Here is a 16,406-nt window from a genome sequence, read left to right as displayed (position 1 = left end):
GTAGGTGTTTTCCAATTCCAGTGGGAGAATTATCATTTATTATCTTGGTGTTAACATATGTTTTATGATACCATTCTGATGTGACAGACTGGTTTTAGTGGCTTTTTATAATTCAAAGTATTCACACGCCTGAGCATGCGAAGTCCAGTAGGCGGCATGTTAAGGAATCAGAACAAAACTTTGCAAGCCAAAATATCTCATTTGAAATTAAAATTTTAGTTTCTGAAAACTGGTAAAAGTGTGACAGACAGGTAACAATTTAAGTAGTAAACTATCCTGATTACTGTATTCCAATGTGCATGTCTGCATAAAAGATGTGAAATTCTGCCAACAAACTAAATGTTGTAAAGTCTTCAGAGCCTTGCTTTAACCAGTAATCATAGATCAGCATTACTCAAGCTAAAATAATTAATTGGAGACTGCAAAAGAAGAAAAAGAGGTAACACTTTTAAATAATTTGAATTCAAATTTTAAATATCTTCCCAAGAATTTCTGTACTATTTGAAACAATATATAAATATTTACCTCAGTTTTATGGGTTTAGTTTTTGAATGGAAAGATAATGGATTCCTGTGTGTTTGGAAACAGTTTTTTCCAAACTGCTTTATTCCATATCTACTCCACAAGTTGTGCTTTTAATTCCTATTATGAGAATTGAAAGTCTAAGTAACTCAAAATTATATTAAACAATTTCTAACCCAAAGCAGCACTATTCTAACTCCAGAAATGTGAATTCAGGTCTGAGACATCTTGACATTTCTAAGACAGCTGCAGCTGGAGATCTTCTCCCAATATACAGAAAATCCTGATTACATATGTCTTTGCAGGGATGAATTAAGGTAATTATCATTTGCAAGTATCAGTTTTTATTAATGCAAATTTTAAATTGTTTAATTTCTTTTGATGCAGGCAAAGATAGATAGTATGTGCCATTTTTAAAGGCAGGAAATAACCTGAGATTTCAAGTGGCTATGTTCACATGAGCTTGGCATTTCGGTGTCACAGTTGTTTTCACCTCATTCATTTTTGGTCATTTGCTTGAACAGTTTCATGTTTTCCTGTCACTGTATTCATGGCTGTTATGTGTTGTGCATTAGAAGCATCCATCCTATACCAGTCCAGCTGTTATCATGGCTAAAGGTCAACAGCCCATCCCTGGTCTCATCAGTTACTGCCATCACACAGCAGGCAGTGCAGGAGAACTGGTAAGAGACACTTCCAAGAGGCTTTTGCACTAACACTAACTAAAAATGCTCTGCCTGCCTCCTAGTCTATGTATGCACAGACAGTGTTATTTATTTCTTCTAACAAAGACACATCAGTGCCATCTTCGAGAGCCCACGTTACAGAAAATATCTGTTTAAGATAAAGGGCTAAACAAGGTAAAGGTCATGTGTGTTGTCACTTTCAATCATTTCTCTGCTGAGATATAATAATTGCTATAAAGCCTATGTTTCTCATTAGCCACTGGTTTTATCATCTAATATACTCGATAATTGAATATAATTAAAATAATCTCCTAAAATTACTGCTTTAGAGCTATGAAATGGTACCTTTTTCCTCTTTGTCTCGTTTTGCTGCTTTTCTCTCGGTTTTTTGTCAACATAATACAGCATTTGCACTGGGTGTTCATAGTTGGCTTTCATTACTTGCACTTTCTGCCTCATTTTTGTTTCCGGTGTAGAAGTAGAATTTCTCAAAAGACAGAAGACTCCAGGAGTCAGGAAGCAATGGACTTATTATAAATTACTGGGTTTTGGTGAATAGTAGAAAACTATTTCAATGAATGGTAAAAAAGGACCTGTTCCCTTAGGCAAATAGTAATTTAAACCATCAATCAAATAGCCTAACGCCTCTGTTTTTAAAACATGATTCTGTCTCTTGAAAAGTCACTTAGAAAATGTGGAGACTTTAAAGTTCACACACCTGATGATAAAGCTATATAGTACATATGCATACATACATACACCCATTTATTGCAGTGGTTTTTTTTTTTTTTTTTTTTTGAGGTTTTTTTTTGAGTTGAGGTCACTAAACTAGAATTTGCACCAAATTCCTCAGTATCAGTAGAGCAGTTAATTTAGCCTCTATGAAGAACACTGTTAAAGTGTCATACATGTTTCTGTGTTCTTTTGCAGATGACTCTTGAGCTATTGGTTTATGCATTATATAATCCAAATCAGATCTTCAAACTCAGAGCAGAAAATGGTTAGTTTTTTGGCAGGTTATTGGGGGTTTTAAGCTGCCCTTTCTGTATGTTTTTAAAGCATTTTTTCTCTTGTATAACAGTCATGGTAACTGCCATCTACAGAGCATTTTCTTACCTCACCATCATTGTAAATCTTTGTTTCAGTTGTGAGCAAAAGAGAATAAAGAACTCATGTCTTTTCCTTTTTCTTATCAATGATCTTGTCAAAGTTTTCTAATATGAAAACACAAATATTTAAACCAAAATAAAAATATGCCAGGGAAAGGCCAGGTAAGATAAAAATTGTAGAAGCCATGACTGATGGATATGGTCAATATCTTTCTTTATCACTTTTATCCATCTCTCTTTACTTTCTGTCTTTGTCAGTATGTTGCAACAGGCTTTCCACTCCAGCTGGTGCAAACAGAAACTATTTTTGCTAAGAACTAAGAATTTTGTTGTACCCCATTTAAAGCTTTGAGATCTCTGCTCTGTGTTCAATTTATTTGAAACTGAAAAATGAATAAAATATTAGGGATACAAATCATGAATGCTCAGTGTGACTTAGTGGAAGTTAAAAGAACAATCTATCCAAAATGCAGTAACTTTCCTGCCCTTCTTTATTCCAGGTTTCTGTGCACCAGGGCACACAGAAATTTCTCATGGGTTTATGAACCTCTTTAACAGAGTTAACAAGAAACTGACTTGATTAGAGGATTATATTGCCGAAATTTAATTTTTTAATATTAAAATTCAAAAGCTCTCTAAATGTAGGGAGAAAAATTAGAAATTCCCCATGTCACATTATATTTTTTATATGTTTCTGTTAATGGAATAGACATACTAATGGATTCACAAAATTCAGCAAGTTGTAGCGGTTCAAAGAGAATATTAGTGCTTATTTATTTAGCAATACAGCACATTCCACTTTCATATTGGAAAAAGAGCAAAATTTGTAACTGTGACCTAACTTTATTCTCTCAGTGAGGAAGTTTTATCTGCAATCTACATAGGTTTATATGTTAATTATTTTCTGGTAATTATCTTTTATTTAAAGGTAGTGATTTGGAAATAATTCTTATTGAAATTACGTGCCTATGATCATCTTTTCCCTTTATCTTCAGCTTCCTTTTCTGATTAATATCATGGCTGAAATTTTACTTAAATTTTCATTTTCTCACAGGCAAAAATTAGTACTACACATGCAGGTCAGGGGAAACTGGGATTGTATCAGTCACTTTATTGCAGAGGAGTTTTTATTACAAAAAGATGATATCAGATAAAATTGTAGAAGCAATGATTGCTCAATATGGTGAGAAATAAAAATGTTTCTTGCCTGAAAGGTATGAGACAGCATGAAGTATCTGGTACTCTAGAGTACCCAGAGTAAACCTAGGGAGATCTGAACCATGATATCATTTCCAAAAGCAATATTGTTATTCATGTGTGGGGTCTAGGATTACATAAAAGGGGTAATGGACCCGTACACAATCATATCAAGATTTATGCAGCTTTTTATCAGAGGAAAGTAGTTAAAAGGTATCTTATTTGAAGACTTGAAGCTATTCTTTCTTTCATTTTGTCTTTTTTTTATTTTATGCCCTTTTGAAAGTGTATTTTTTGCTGTATTTTCCTTAGCCATGGACATTAAAAAGAAGCATTGAAAGTTGTAGGGAGTGTCTATGCCAATATAAAACTTGGGGATTGTCAGCCAGTTTTGGGATTTAATGAATTTAAGATGGGGTTTAAGGAGAAAAAGTGAACAGAAGGGAAATCATGCTTCTGATTACAAACCATTTGAGCATTTGGAATATCATTGATTCAGTTTACCTCTGAGATACATCTCTGAGATGTGATTTGCAAATTAGAATATCCATGTCAGTCAGAATATCCAGGCCAGTTAGGAACTGTTTCTGAAGAGGAAGATATCCCCAGCATATCTGTCCATAGTGAAAAGAAACTCTGCTGACTTTGGAATTTATAGTGGAAATCGTAGCATGAGGTTCTTGGCCTTGGAAGATCCTCTGAGGAGAGCTGACAGAAACTGACTGGCAAAAAAACAGTCTAGAAACATGGTAGAACAGAAAGGAGGCAGCTGGTGGCACTCTGAGAACAAAATCTGTTTTCACACAACTTATAAATAAGTTAGAAACAAAAGAAACTCTTAATGGGAGGAGGAGGGTATATGGTGAAATAAGATCCCCTCAGTGTACCCCAGTATTTCTAAGTCAAGGTTGCCAAGTTAGACATAGTCATTGTTTGTAGAGGGGAACCAAGGAAGTCAAGGAAGTGGGAAATGACAAGTATTTAATGACACAAGTATAAGGATTGGTAATTTTAACTACAGTGAGATGAGCAACAAAGCTCTCTTAATGTTCTTAATAATGTAATAGCTATGTTACATGTCAATGTAGCCTATCTAAAAGCTAGGATTCAAGCTTGTTCCTGGAAGCCATACTTTCCAGTGGCTTCTATCTGCCCTAACGTCTTAGTAGGCAAGAATGCTCAAAATGCCTAGATGCAGACTGGGTAACAGCACCTCCACTTATTAAAGAAATCCTGTCTGGAAATTCCCAACATTCATGATTTGGTTTGTCACTGGATCTTCCTTTCTTGCTTCCTGTTATTGTCTGCTACTGCCACTTTCCCCAGACACGGGGGTTCTTCTGATGTTCCTCTTAGATCTTGAACATCAGGCTTAATGAAGAAATTCTTAATGAGGAGAAAGATCTTAAAATATGCATGTGTATATATATTCCATCAAAGATCTGAATGGCTTTATTTTCTGGTTAGCTGTGATAGAATTTTCCCAGGATTTTCCCTCAGTGGAGCCATGCTGGCTGCTTCAAATCACCTCCCTGTCCTCCATGTGCCTTAACAGGGCTTGTAGGAGGATCTGTTCTGTGATCTTCACAGAGCTGAGGCTGACAGCTCAGTAGTTCCCAGCTCCTCCTTTCTACCTTTTTTAAAGATGGATGCAATGTTCCCTACTTCCAGTCACCTGGGACTTCATCCTACTGCCATGACTTTTCTAATGCCACGGACAGTGGTTTCTCAACTACATCAGCCAATTCCCTCAGGACTCTGGGATTCATGGAATCAGGTCCCATAGACTTATGTATGCTCAGGTTCCTCAGGTGGTCATGAACCTGATCATCCCTTAGTGTGGGGCTTGATCGTCCCTCTGGCTTAAGGTCCATCCATTCAAGAAGTTGGGAGGAGAGGCTGCCAGTGAAGACTGAGGCAAAAAGTTGTTGATTCCCCAGCCTTTTCCTCATCCATTGTTACCAGTTTGCCAGTTGTTTGTCAGGAGGGATATGCTTCCCTAACTGGCACTCTAATGTATTATGTAAAAAAAGACTGAATTTTTATTTTTCCCCTCAGAATGTATCTTAAACCAAGTGTTGGCTTTGGATGGTGGTTTCTAATGTGTTAGCCTTCACTCACTCCAGAGAGGCCTGTAGCTTTTGCAACACAAGCCTTACATTGAGAATTTTTGTAGCTGAAATAAAGTCTTCATTGAATAAAGAGTATTTACTCACTGCATAATATTTCTTGTGAGAAATTTTCTCATTGCATGACGTTTCTTTAGAGGGGTTCAGTAAATTTCTAGCAAATGGTTTTTTATTTAGAATATTGCCCCCTAGTTAGTGAATGGAGAGTCTGCCTCCCTTAGTGCCAAGGTAGAAATCATTGTCAGTCATTGTTGGGTTTGAAGCAAAAGTTTAAGCAGAAACCATTATTTTCTCATTTCCTGTTGTAGTATGTTTGATTCATAGTTTTTTCAGAACAACTAGTATGTTCTATCCTCCTTCAGTTAGAATGTGACCTTATGTGACATTGTTAGGCATTTGTTACTGAAATTAGGAGAGTATGCCATTAACCACTGCCAAGCATTGGAGTGTAAGGAGGTGTGCAAACTGAGGAGTGGGGTATTCCTGTGGTTTTGAGGTAAGATTTTGAGGAAGTTTTACATACAGTATTTTTTTTTTTTTTGCTATTAATTCCATCTCTCTTCTTTTTAAGATTCCAGATTCCATCATCTCTCGTGGTGTTCAGGTTCTCCCACGTGATACAGCCTCCCTCAGTACTACTCCTTCAGAATCTCCTCGTGCCCAAGCCACCTCTCGCCTCTCCACTGCATCCTGCCCAACACCAAAAGTAAGTACATTTATGCCTTGCAAGCTCCATGCTCAGCCCTGTAATCGATCAGGTTAATGTCTTGCCTCTGCTGAACAAGGTTGGTTCGCATGCAAGGGTTGTGTCGTTCTACATTGGAGATAAATGCAGGACAGTGTAGCTCGTCCCACGTGTACTGGCGCACAGTTTAACCTGTGGGTCCACCAACACCTTATGGTTACTGAAGTTTCATGTTATCTCTTGCAATACCCGTCATGAATATGAAATGTTAGCACCTTGAATGTATTTAGTGTCCTTCAGTATCCCCAGGAACATAGATAATCCTGCCACTGAGTAACAACATTAGGCAAACCGTATTTTATCAAAAAAATGTATGTGCAAATTTCTAGCCTGGGCTGGGGCAGATCTGTGCCCCACTTTCTTATTGTTCAGTTTAAGACTTTCAAACCAACTGGCTTTGCTCAAAATTAGATATTTGCTGCCTGACATTTGGAAACAAAAACCAGCCAAAATTTAATAGAAAGAAAGTTTTAATGCCAACCTTGTGGGATTATTATTCAGTTCTTAGTGATTAGACTATACTATTTAATCATTGAGGTGAACTCTATATGTTTACTCTTTATCAGGCTTTTAATAGCATACATCAAAAACTAAGCAAATTGACCAGTGGCAAGGCCTGTAATGTTTACCTTCAGCAGAATCCCTTTCAACAGAAGAAAACTGTCTAAATTTGCTTTGTGTGTTCACATCACAAAGATCTTTCTGTGGCACCAGATGCTGACATAATAATAAACCAGTAGCAGATGGCAAATAATAACATTCTTCCTTATCTAACTCATGATCCTTGAAGATTATTCTGCTTGCTAAAATGATTGCCAGCATCTGCTAGTTCTTCTCTCCTACTGTCTCATTCTTTTCTGTCAGCAAACAAGATTTATGGGCAACTACCCATAGAAATATTTTGGTTTAACCTATGGGATTGTTTTATGCAGTACTTACCTTACCTGTAATAGATTCAAAATTATTCTGATGGACAGCAGACTTGAGCTTCATTATACAGTCTACTTTTCTTATTATCGTTCAGTGAATTCTCTCTGTAAGCATCTCCTTCATTTTTTCCTAAAAAATTGTATCTTGTCTGATAGCTTAAAAATAAAAACATGGAGCTTTTTACGTTACAATGCTCAGAGCAGAAGAGCAAGACAAAGCAGAGAAACTGCACTGAGCCTTATGCCCATTGATAAAACAAAATTGTCCAAAGAAAACCAAAGGTGACCAAGTAACAGGCATAAGAAAGAGATAGCTCTGCTGAAAATAGCTCTAGATGATACCTGTATATTTTCAGGAAGTTTGTCTCTATGAGAAAGAGTAAAGCCTGTCTGTTATGAAGCAGAATGCAGTCCTCTAGACTCTCTTGATAGATTCAAAGATTATAGAAGGAATGTACTAGAAGTTTGAAACAGATTGAAAATCTGAAACTGTGTTTGGGCAATTAGTGGAGGTGAGCTCATTTCATGATTAGATCATGCTTTGGTATTTCATGTTGAGACCTGCTTTTCATGTATGACTGCAAAATCAGGTTTTGTTCAAAATGTGTGAGACCACACCACTTTTATAACAGCTTTTATAACACTTTTGCAACAGCTAGCTAGATGAGATTTTCTGGGATGTATTTGATGGTGGTTTGTTACAAGCCAATATAGGGAAAAATTTAAAAAACACACTGGAAAACAAACTTGACAGGTGATGGCATCTGTTCCTGTTACTTAGAGGTTGGATTTTGCACATAAGCTTCTTTACCACTTAGACAGTTCTTGGTTCATTTTATATATTACTTTCAAAAAACCAAAGAAACTACCCTTTACATTTTTGTTCAGTCGTTTACAGTATCCTCAAGTTTTCAAACATCATCTGAATTTATCAAGAAATGTGGTTCATTCAGATTCTTCAAGATTATCAATGTGTCTAAATGTCTTCAGTTGTTCTGTTTTTCCTTTTGGACCCTGGCTTTCTAATAATGCAATATGAATTAATTTTATACTGGCCTCTTTCCCACACAGTAATGAGAATAAAAGTAAATAGAATTCAGCATCCTGGTGATGTTCTGAGGTTGTTTATTTTGCTTCTTTAATCTGCAAGTGTGTATCTTTTCAATAAGCTCATTTGCTGGTTTAGGAACTCATTTCAGGGCTCCAAAACATGCATATATAACATGAAACAAAGAAGGGGAAGTGCCAGGGGGGAAAAATTATTTCTTTGATTATACTTATTTTTGGAGTGGTGGTCTAGCCACAGAGCAAGTGGCACTATATTTCTTTATCAACTGCATATTCCAGTTTATTTTGTTGTACCGTTTTCTTGTTGCATTTTTTTGTCCTAAGTGTACCTGAACCCTTACATCTCTCTTACTGAATTTGCTGAATAACACAAAGCTCTGTGTGTCCCAGGAAAAAAAAAAAAAAAAAAAAAATCAAGCTTCTGCAATGACGGGAGCACCTCTGTTAAATGAATGTAAGTAGCAGGTTACTAATGCATGAGGATATTGGAGAAAAGGTATGGGAGAACACGTTACCAATGCTCCTGATTGATCTGTTAGAAGATTTTACCTTTTCATAATCATATTTTGGAAAACCTGATGTTGTTTATGTACACAACTGGATCATGTAGACAAAATACAACATTTAATTGCAAATTTGCTTTACTGTTTACAACTTACCATCCGTGTTTTCTGAAAATCTGTTTCTAACAAAGTACTAAATGATAAATATTGAGTTAGAACCTGGATATTTCAATCAGTTTTCATAAATGTAATTTCCTGGTAAAAGAAGTAATTAGGTTTCTTGGTAGGTTGGAACTTCTTAAGGCAAATTGCCATTGGGACTACTCTATGTCAGTGATTAAGGACATCCCCAAGAGTAAGCAAACCAGCTTTTGTTAACTTTTAATAAATCTCTATAGAACACCTTTCTTGTTCTCTATAATTGTATTTGAGTTTTAAACAAAATTGACCACTGCACAAAAAGCATTTAAACCATATTTGTAGTAGATGGATTCACACAGAGTGAAAATAATTAAGTTTTACTCAGAGAAAAACTGCACTAACAGTCTTCCCTTTTCAGTCATTCAACCTTAAAGTTTATAGTGGTTGTGACATATTTTTATCTTGTTCAATATAGTTTTGATTGTTTAAAAGTTTCATGCCTTTCTTAACATGATTAGATGAATTTGCTGAATACTCACAGAAGCTTAGGATGACACAGTATGGATTACAAGTTTCTCTTGTCATTCCAGTAGCTGCTCAGATTCTAAGATCTCACTATGTTTTTGTCTATGTTTGGAGTTGGCATTTTCATGAAGTAAAATGCAATGTTCTTTTCAGACGCAAAAGCAGTAGGGGTACCTAGGGTAAAATACTTTTACAAATATGGAGAATTCTTTAATGTTTGCATAATGTCTTGGGGTTTTTTTAAGCTTACAGAATAAAACCCTTGATCTGTAAATTCAGGTAACTCAAAAGAACATATCCAGAGCAAATGACTGAATCATTATTTCAAACTTTGAATTTTGTTCTACTCTTAGGGGGTTCATATGAGTATAAAAGAAAATTGCAGTTTTCAAATTGAAGTCTGGTTCTCCCATACATATATGATGTAATCAGTACTTAGATTTTGGCAATGTTGTGTGTCAAAGTCAAAAGAAGCAGATTTAGAAGACCAAGGACAGGTTTTTAATTATAGCCAGGAATTCATTTCAGTGACAAGAGATGTTCAAAGTATTTCACTTTGCAAGATCATCGGTCTCACTGATTTTCAGTTCTTTCACTTCAATGTGCAAAGTTTCTTCCAGTGTTGTCTTTGATCATAAAGGATCCTAAGGAAGTTGTTATAGTACTTTTAAGATGAGAGTGTGGGGTTTTTTCCATCTTGCTGCTTCATTCCCTTCACTCCTTACATTTTGCTTAAGAGAAAGTCTCTCTCTACTTTACTTGCTTGTTTTCTGTCCTTTCCCTAGCTATCCATTGTTTTGTTACAGTGAACCAGACAAAACCCTCAGTAGTAAGTTAGATCCTTACATATTTGTAGTTGCAGTAGGTAACTTTTGACTCCTGTGTAATGAAAGGCTATAGGCTCTATCTTACAGCTAAAATGAGCAAGAAAGGCTCCTTTTCAGAATTTTTTCAAGTCTAGCAAAACAGTCATCTCACCTATCCACTGCTCCATCCATTAACACCTTCTTTGTAACAGTACATTTAATTCTGCTAGTTGGTCACTTTCTGTTACTTTCTGTCTCCTATGAAGAACTATTGTCTTTATCATTCATAAGTAGACATTCACCTAAAGACCTAATATTCCCAATGTAGAAGGAATGACACATGTAATTTATGTAAATGTTCCAGTTGCAGAGAATTTCTGAAATGAAGTAGCCTAGAAAAATACTTTAAACTTTTTTGGAAAAAAAAAAAGCTGATGCAAGTTGTTTCTGTGACAAAAAAACCCTGATTATTTCAGTAATTTCTCATGCTTACTGCTAACAAAAAATTTTCTGTCATGATCCACCACTTTAATGTGAAATGTGTACATTGACATCCACACAATCAAATGAGTTACACATTAATGCTAAACCTAATTAATATTTATGTTTTCAGTCTAATACTTTTTCAATGTAGAATTGCTATGTGAAGTAAGCACGTTAGCAGATGGGTGCAGGTGGAGTCGGAAAGATGTTTTTGTCAATTTTTGTTGTTACAAATTTTTCAGTAGATATTTTCAGTATTTATCAGTAAAAGAAAAATCAGGTTCCTTGCCAGAAATTCTTATCTAATAATAAGATGCTGTTGAAGGTGTGTTTTAGTAAACTCTATTTGTATCCACAGTGTAGATATTTTGTGTTCATTTGAGTGCATAATATCTTTTTCTTCTTGAATCTTACTGTTTCTTCTTAAGGTGGTCATCAAAGTGAAATATGGCAAGTATGTAAATGTATTTTAAAGTTTGAATGCATACACTAAATTTCCAAGTGATTTTTCTTTTGTTTTTATTTATTAAGTTTGCATAGCTGAAGTTTATTCTACCTAGGAGCTTGCTTGAGTAAGTAGCAAGTGCTTGGACATGGCTGTTTAGTTGTGATTAGGTTGAAGAGCATGGAAAGTACAAAGAAAGTTTCAAATTTTTAGGATGATCTACCTAGGTGAGATTACACTCCAAGCACTGTAAGGGTTTCTATTTTTTTCTTTGAAAATACACGCAGATGTAGTTAGATACTTGTTCCTTCTAAAGCTTCCAATGTTTTCATGATGATTTCTGGGTTTAATTTCCTCTTTGTTTTTTCAATGTACATTCCAGGATTACAGAAAGTTATGTTTAGTAAAGAGATGCTATTGAAATGTGTATTTGAGTAGAAAGTGGCCCTAGTTGCCTTAAGATAAATCCTGCTTCCTAAGGCGCATCAATCTACAGTATCCTCCTGGGCTCTTCTCAGATCAATTACTAATTACAAAACCAGAATATTTTCCTAGGTTCATTACCTTTTACCCTCGTTGTTTAAACTGTATAGTCTTGGCAAAACATGTGGATAATGCAACCCCAGCAAGTATTATTTTTAGTTTACATTTTGGTTACAAACCCTGGTAGTTAAGGGCATGCTGCAGCTTCAAGAGTGAGACATTTTAATTAAGGAAGAAGCAGCTTGGCTGCTTGGGATATTAAAGATCCCTCAAATACATCATAGTTACTAAAATCCTTTCAAAGATGGAAGATAAACTTTTTAGGAAGGTCAAAAACTTCAGGGATAGTCTTTTGGGCATTTTTTTTTTGTCAGTACCAAAATAGACCCATCAACAAGTCAACTCTGGAGAAGATGGACTGGGGTAAAGTGCAGGCTGAACATTGGATTTCAGTAGAATTACTTATTTGTCTTAGCTTTCTTTATTGAATATGTGTCCTTCAAGTAGTACTTTATTCATACCTGGAGTTGGTATTAAATAATATAGCAGCACCAAAATATAGTTCTCTTCCCTTAGTCATGCTGAAGAACTGTTTATTTTAGAGTAGCTGGGAATTAGCTTCAGATCCAAAACAATTCTTGCAGTCACAGAATCAGCTACTTTTCAGATTGTTATATATTGAATCATACAAAGAGTCTCTAATGTGCAAAATTTCTCTACATTTGTATGTCTTAATTACTAGTTGATGTTTATTAAGCTACAGAATTTCATTCTTTTCCTGAGTCCAGTGAAAAATTTCAAACAGGTCAGAAAAGGTTACTCAGTTTTTCCCTAGAAATACTTTTTCTTTTCAAGTTGTAACTATTCTGTATGTGTATTCCTTCAGAAGAGAATAATCTTTCAGTTCATCCTGTCTCACACATGCATTGCATGAGTTCTAGTCTCTGTATGCTAGCACTGCATCAGATTCTCAGTTCCTCCTTAAAATCGTTTTTTCAATTAACTTTGGGAGCAAGAGTTTTCATTTCTTTCTATGCTGTCTTCCAAGGCCAAGTGTTATTTTCAGGTTCTGGTAGCTTCAGTTTGTCATTTCTTTAAGACAGGAAGATGTGCATTCTTCTCACATTAGAAGTCTTACTGGGATCTTTTCAGTTCCTATCCAAAACAAGTCTCTGGTTTGAATTCTGATGTAACACAAGATGAGGGTTTGTTTAATGGTTTGGGGTTGGGTTTCTTTCACCAACAGCTATGTAGTTGGGTCTGACTTTTATCCAGCGTCTTCAGTTAGAAATTACTGTGAATGACCTCTACAGAAGTATTTGCAGGCTACATTTTCAGTATATCTAGTTCTGGTTTTGTCACTGGTGCTTATTGAGTTTGCTGGCACCTGATGATCATTTTCATGTCTTGCTGAAGATGGCATCAGAAAAATATTGGCTTCTCTTTTCTAGTCAGTCTTTTTTCTTTGAGGCTGTTAGTTCCTATTATCTCAACTGACTAAATCTTGTTTCTTCATGAAAAATAGTTTCACGTGCATCCTACGGGGTGAATTTTCACATAGTCTTATGTCTGTAGGAGTTTGGTTTTCTTTTGTTCCTCTTCTTTAGTGTCTTAGTCCATTCATACATTAACCTGATTTAATTAACAGCTCAGCTTCTGTTCCTTCACTGACTCTTGACATAATAAATAATCCACATCATTTATTGCTGTGTTCTTTTCTGATGAAATAATCCGCAGTTTTAAACATGTACCTGTAAGAATAAACAGCAATCTTCTTGTTGGTTCTTTCTTATTAAACAATTTAAGGATGGTGTAGCAAAGTTCAGTGCCAGATGTAATAGGGGAGATAGCTGATGCTATTTTAGAGCAAAAAGGGTTTAATTCACCCTTTCATATCTATGTATTCAAAGGCACAAAGATACATGCATTCAGTAGTCTGTCCAGAGTCTATATGAGTCTACCCAGCTGGTCTGGTCAGGATATCTTGAAATGATGGAGAGGATGTGGAGCACCAGCTATGACCTTCTCCACAACTTCTCTAGCATCCTTCTTATGCCAGTATCCTTTAAGTCAGTGTTGGATGTATCTTTTATACTCTTAGAACCTAACAGTAAAGGGGATATTTGTCTCTCCATCTGGTTCCACCTCTTGAATATGTTAGATTTTCTTGCTGCACTGTGTTCTCCTTATGTAAATGTGCTCTTTATCATTCTGATTTCATCTCAACAGCTCAGCTCTGTTTTGGTCTATAAATTACTTTAGGTTGTCTGATTTTACTGCTTGGGTATCCCCAGAAGCTACATGAAATGCTGTGAATAAATGAACTACCAATCTGCATGCCATCAACATTTTTATGTTCCCTCCACTATGCTTTCTGCTTCCCCATCCATACATGTCCTTCCTTTTCTCTGCCACCCTTAATATATCTGTTAGACATTCAAGGAGAGTTCTTAGGCTGGTCTACATTACCTTGCGATTGAAGCAAACATGTCACAGTTTGATATTGTATCATCCTTCTACAGTTTTGCAGCATCATCATCATCATTATCTGCATTTCATGCACATGTATCCTGGTTTTGGCTGGGGCAGAGCTTATTTGAGGCTACACAGCACTGCAGCAAGCAGCAAAAGCAAAAAGCAGCCACCAAGGAGCCCTAGACTAATACACAGGCAAGTGAGCCCCATGACAATCACAGGAGCCTGCTGATTATTAGTTGAAGAGAAATAGCAGCTATAAATTCAATCTAGCACATGTCAATCAAATCTGTCATTATCTCAAACACTTTGAACCCCAGGTATGGTGCCAAAAAGACTCTTACAGTTTAACCCCAGCTGGCAACCAAGGCCCCTGCAGCTGTTCACTCTCTCCCCAACCAGTGAGATAGGGGAGAGATTCAGAAGAGTAAAAGTGAGAAAACTTGTGGGTTGAGACAAAGACAGTTCAATAGGGAAACCAAAAGCACATACAAGCAAAGCAGCACAAGGAATTAATTCACTGCTTGCCATGGGCAGGCAGGTGTTCAGCCATTCCCAGGGGAGCAGGGCCCCATGACTTGTAACAGTTGTTTGGGAAGACAAATGCCATCACTCCAAATGTCTCTACCTTCCTTTTTCCCTCAGCCTTACATGCTGAGCATGACCCCATATGGGGTGGGATATCCCTCTGGTTGGGATCAGCTGTTCCAGGTGTGTCTCCAGTTTTTGTGCACCCCCAGCCTACATGCCGGTGGACAGGAACAGAAAAGGCTTTGAGGATGTTGCAAGAACTGCACAGCAGTAGAAAAACCATCTCTGTATTGTTGACAGTGTTTCCAGCACAAATCCAAAGCACAGACCTGTGCCAGCTATTGTGAAGAAAATTATCTGTACCGCAGCCAAAGCCAGCACAACCGGCAGCTGAAGGTAGTCTGTGTTCCTAGGAGCCAAAACTGATATTTAGACTAAGAAAGCTCTTTCAAAGCATGCATGTTCCAATGATTATTGTAGCATCTATTGTAAAAGTTTGCTGGTTTCATTTCAAAAGTAGCATCTATCCGATGCAATATGTGAATGAGAAGCAAGAATCTGAAGCACAGATTTTGCTTTTCTCATGATGTAAATATGCAATTCCCTTCAAGTGGTAGGCTGTTTAGCAAGTGTACTAATAGTTTCTGAAGTCCATTTTCAGCTTTGGAAAGGGTTTTAGGAAATAGAGGAGTTGAAAGTAAATGGCACCTACTGGTTCTATGATCTTGACTCCTATTTTGAGCAATGTCTAATATTATTTAACATTATAATATGTGATACCATCAAAGATCAGCAAACAAAAAATAGTTTTTCCCTCCTGCACAGCTTTCTCAAGCCTTGTTTTATAATCTCACTATCTCGTTGGTCAGTCTACACTCAGTTGCCTTTTTGCCTTTTAACTTAAATAGGCCAATCCTTTCTTGTATTCTTTCCTCAGCCAGACAACAGGGATACGTAAAAATTTTCAGATTTTATTTTTGTTAGTTATTTAAGTCAAGTTCCCTCATTTTTTTCCTTTAAAACAAACTCATTCCAAAGACTTACATGCTAAAATTAATTGCCCCTAATTTGCTCACCGATTTAGTTTCATTTTTAAAAGAGAAATGTATGTTATCTCTTTATAAGGGGCATTTATGGGTAGGGTAGAATTTCATTGCTTCAATTAGTTTTCAACAGTATGTTTACTTCCTTGAAAGGAAAGGAAGTGTTTTTTTCTATTTCTGATCGCTTCCACACCATCATTGCACATTATTGGATATGAATTTCTGAAGGCATTTATTGATATTTACATTTACTGAAACCTTCATACATTTCAGCATGTTGCATTTTATTTAAACTAGCAGTAGTAGAGAAAGTCTATATGGAAAAAGTCTATGAGAAAACAGGAGTCCTTAAGGTGAGACATTCAAAGCACTTACAGTTGGAACATGTTTCTCCCCAATGCCTGTGTTGGAAACAGGGCCTCCCACTTGATAACCTCACAGTAGATTTATGGAAATAGTTCTGTAAGAAACAGTAACAAGTTTGGCAAGATTTGAAACCAGCTGCTGGCTTTTTTTCAAATCTGCACCACCCATTGAAGTTTATTTCTTAAGACTTCTTTTTTTTCTTTTATATGTAGTTTTTCAA

At 36.2% G+C, this 16,406-nt stretch overlaps 1 protein-coding gene across 21 annotated transcripts in view; it reads left to right on the top strand.

Annotated features, from left to right (window-relative positions):
• The window catches only part of GPHN (gephyrin), a 271,793-nt gene that overhangs the window by 175,037 nt on the left and 80,350 nt on the right, over window positions 1-16,406 (top strand). For 11 of the 21 annotated variants that reach the window (XM_059849762.1, XM_059849753.1, XM_059849751.1 and 8 more), the window contains 2 exons: window positions 1,098-1,205; window positions 6,215-6,349. In XM_059849762.1, the coding sequence (XP_059705745.1) occupies window positions 1,098-1,205; window positions 6,215-6,349 (243 nt within the window). The remainder of the gene's footprint in view (window positions 1-1,097; window positions 1,206-6,214; window positions 6,350-16,406) is intronic. The other 10 variants (XM_059849766.1, XM_059849764.1, XM_059849761.1 and 7 more) reach the window with 1 other exon arrangement.

The sequence above is a fragment of the Haemorhous mexicanus genome, chromosome 6, assembly GCF_027477595.1.
Source record: "Haemorhous mexicanus isolate bHaeMex1 chromosome 6, bHaeMex1.pri, whole genome shotgun sequence".
NCBI lineage: Eukaryota > Metazoa > Chordata > Aves > Passeriformes > Fringillidae > Haemorhous > Haemorhous mexicanus.
This window is presented reverse-complemented; position numbering and strand designations above follow the sequence as displayed.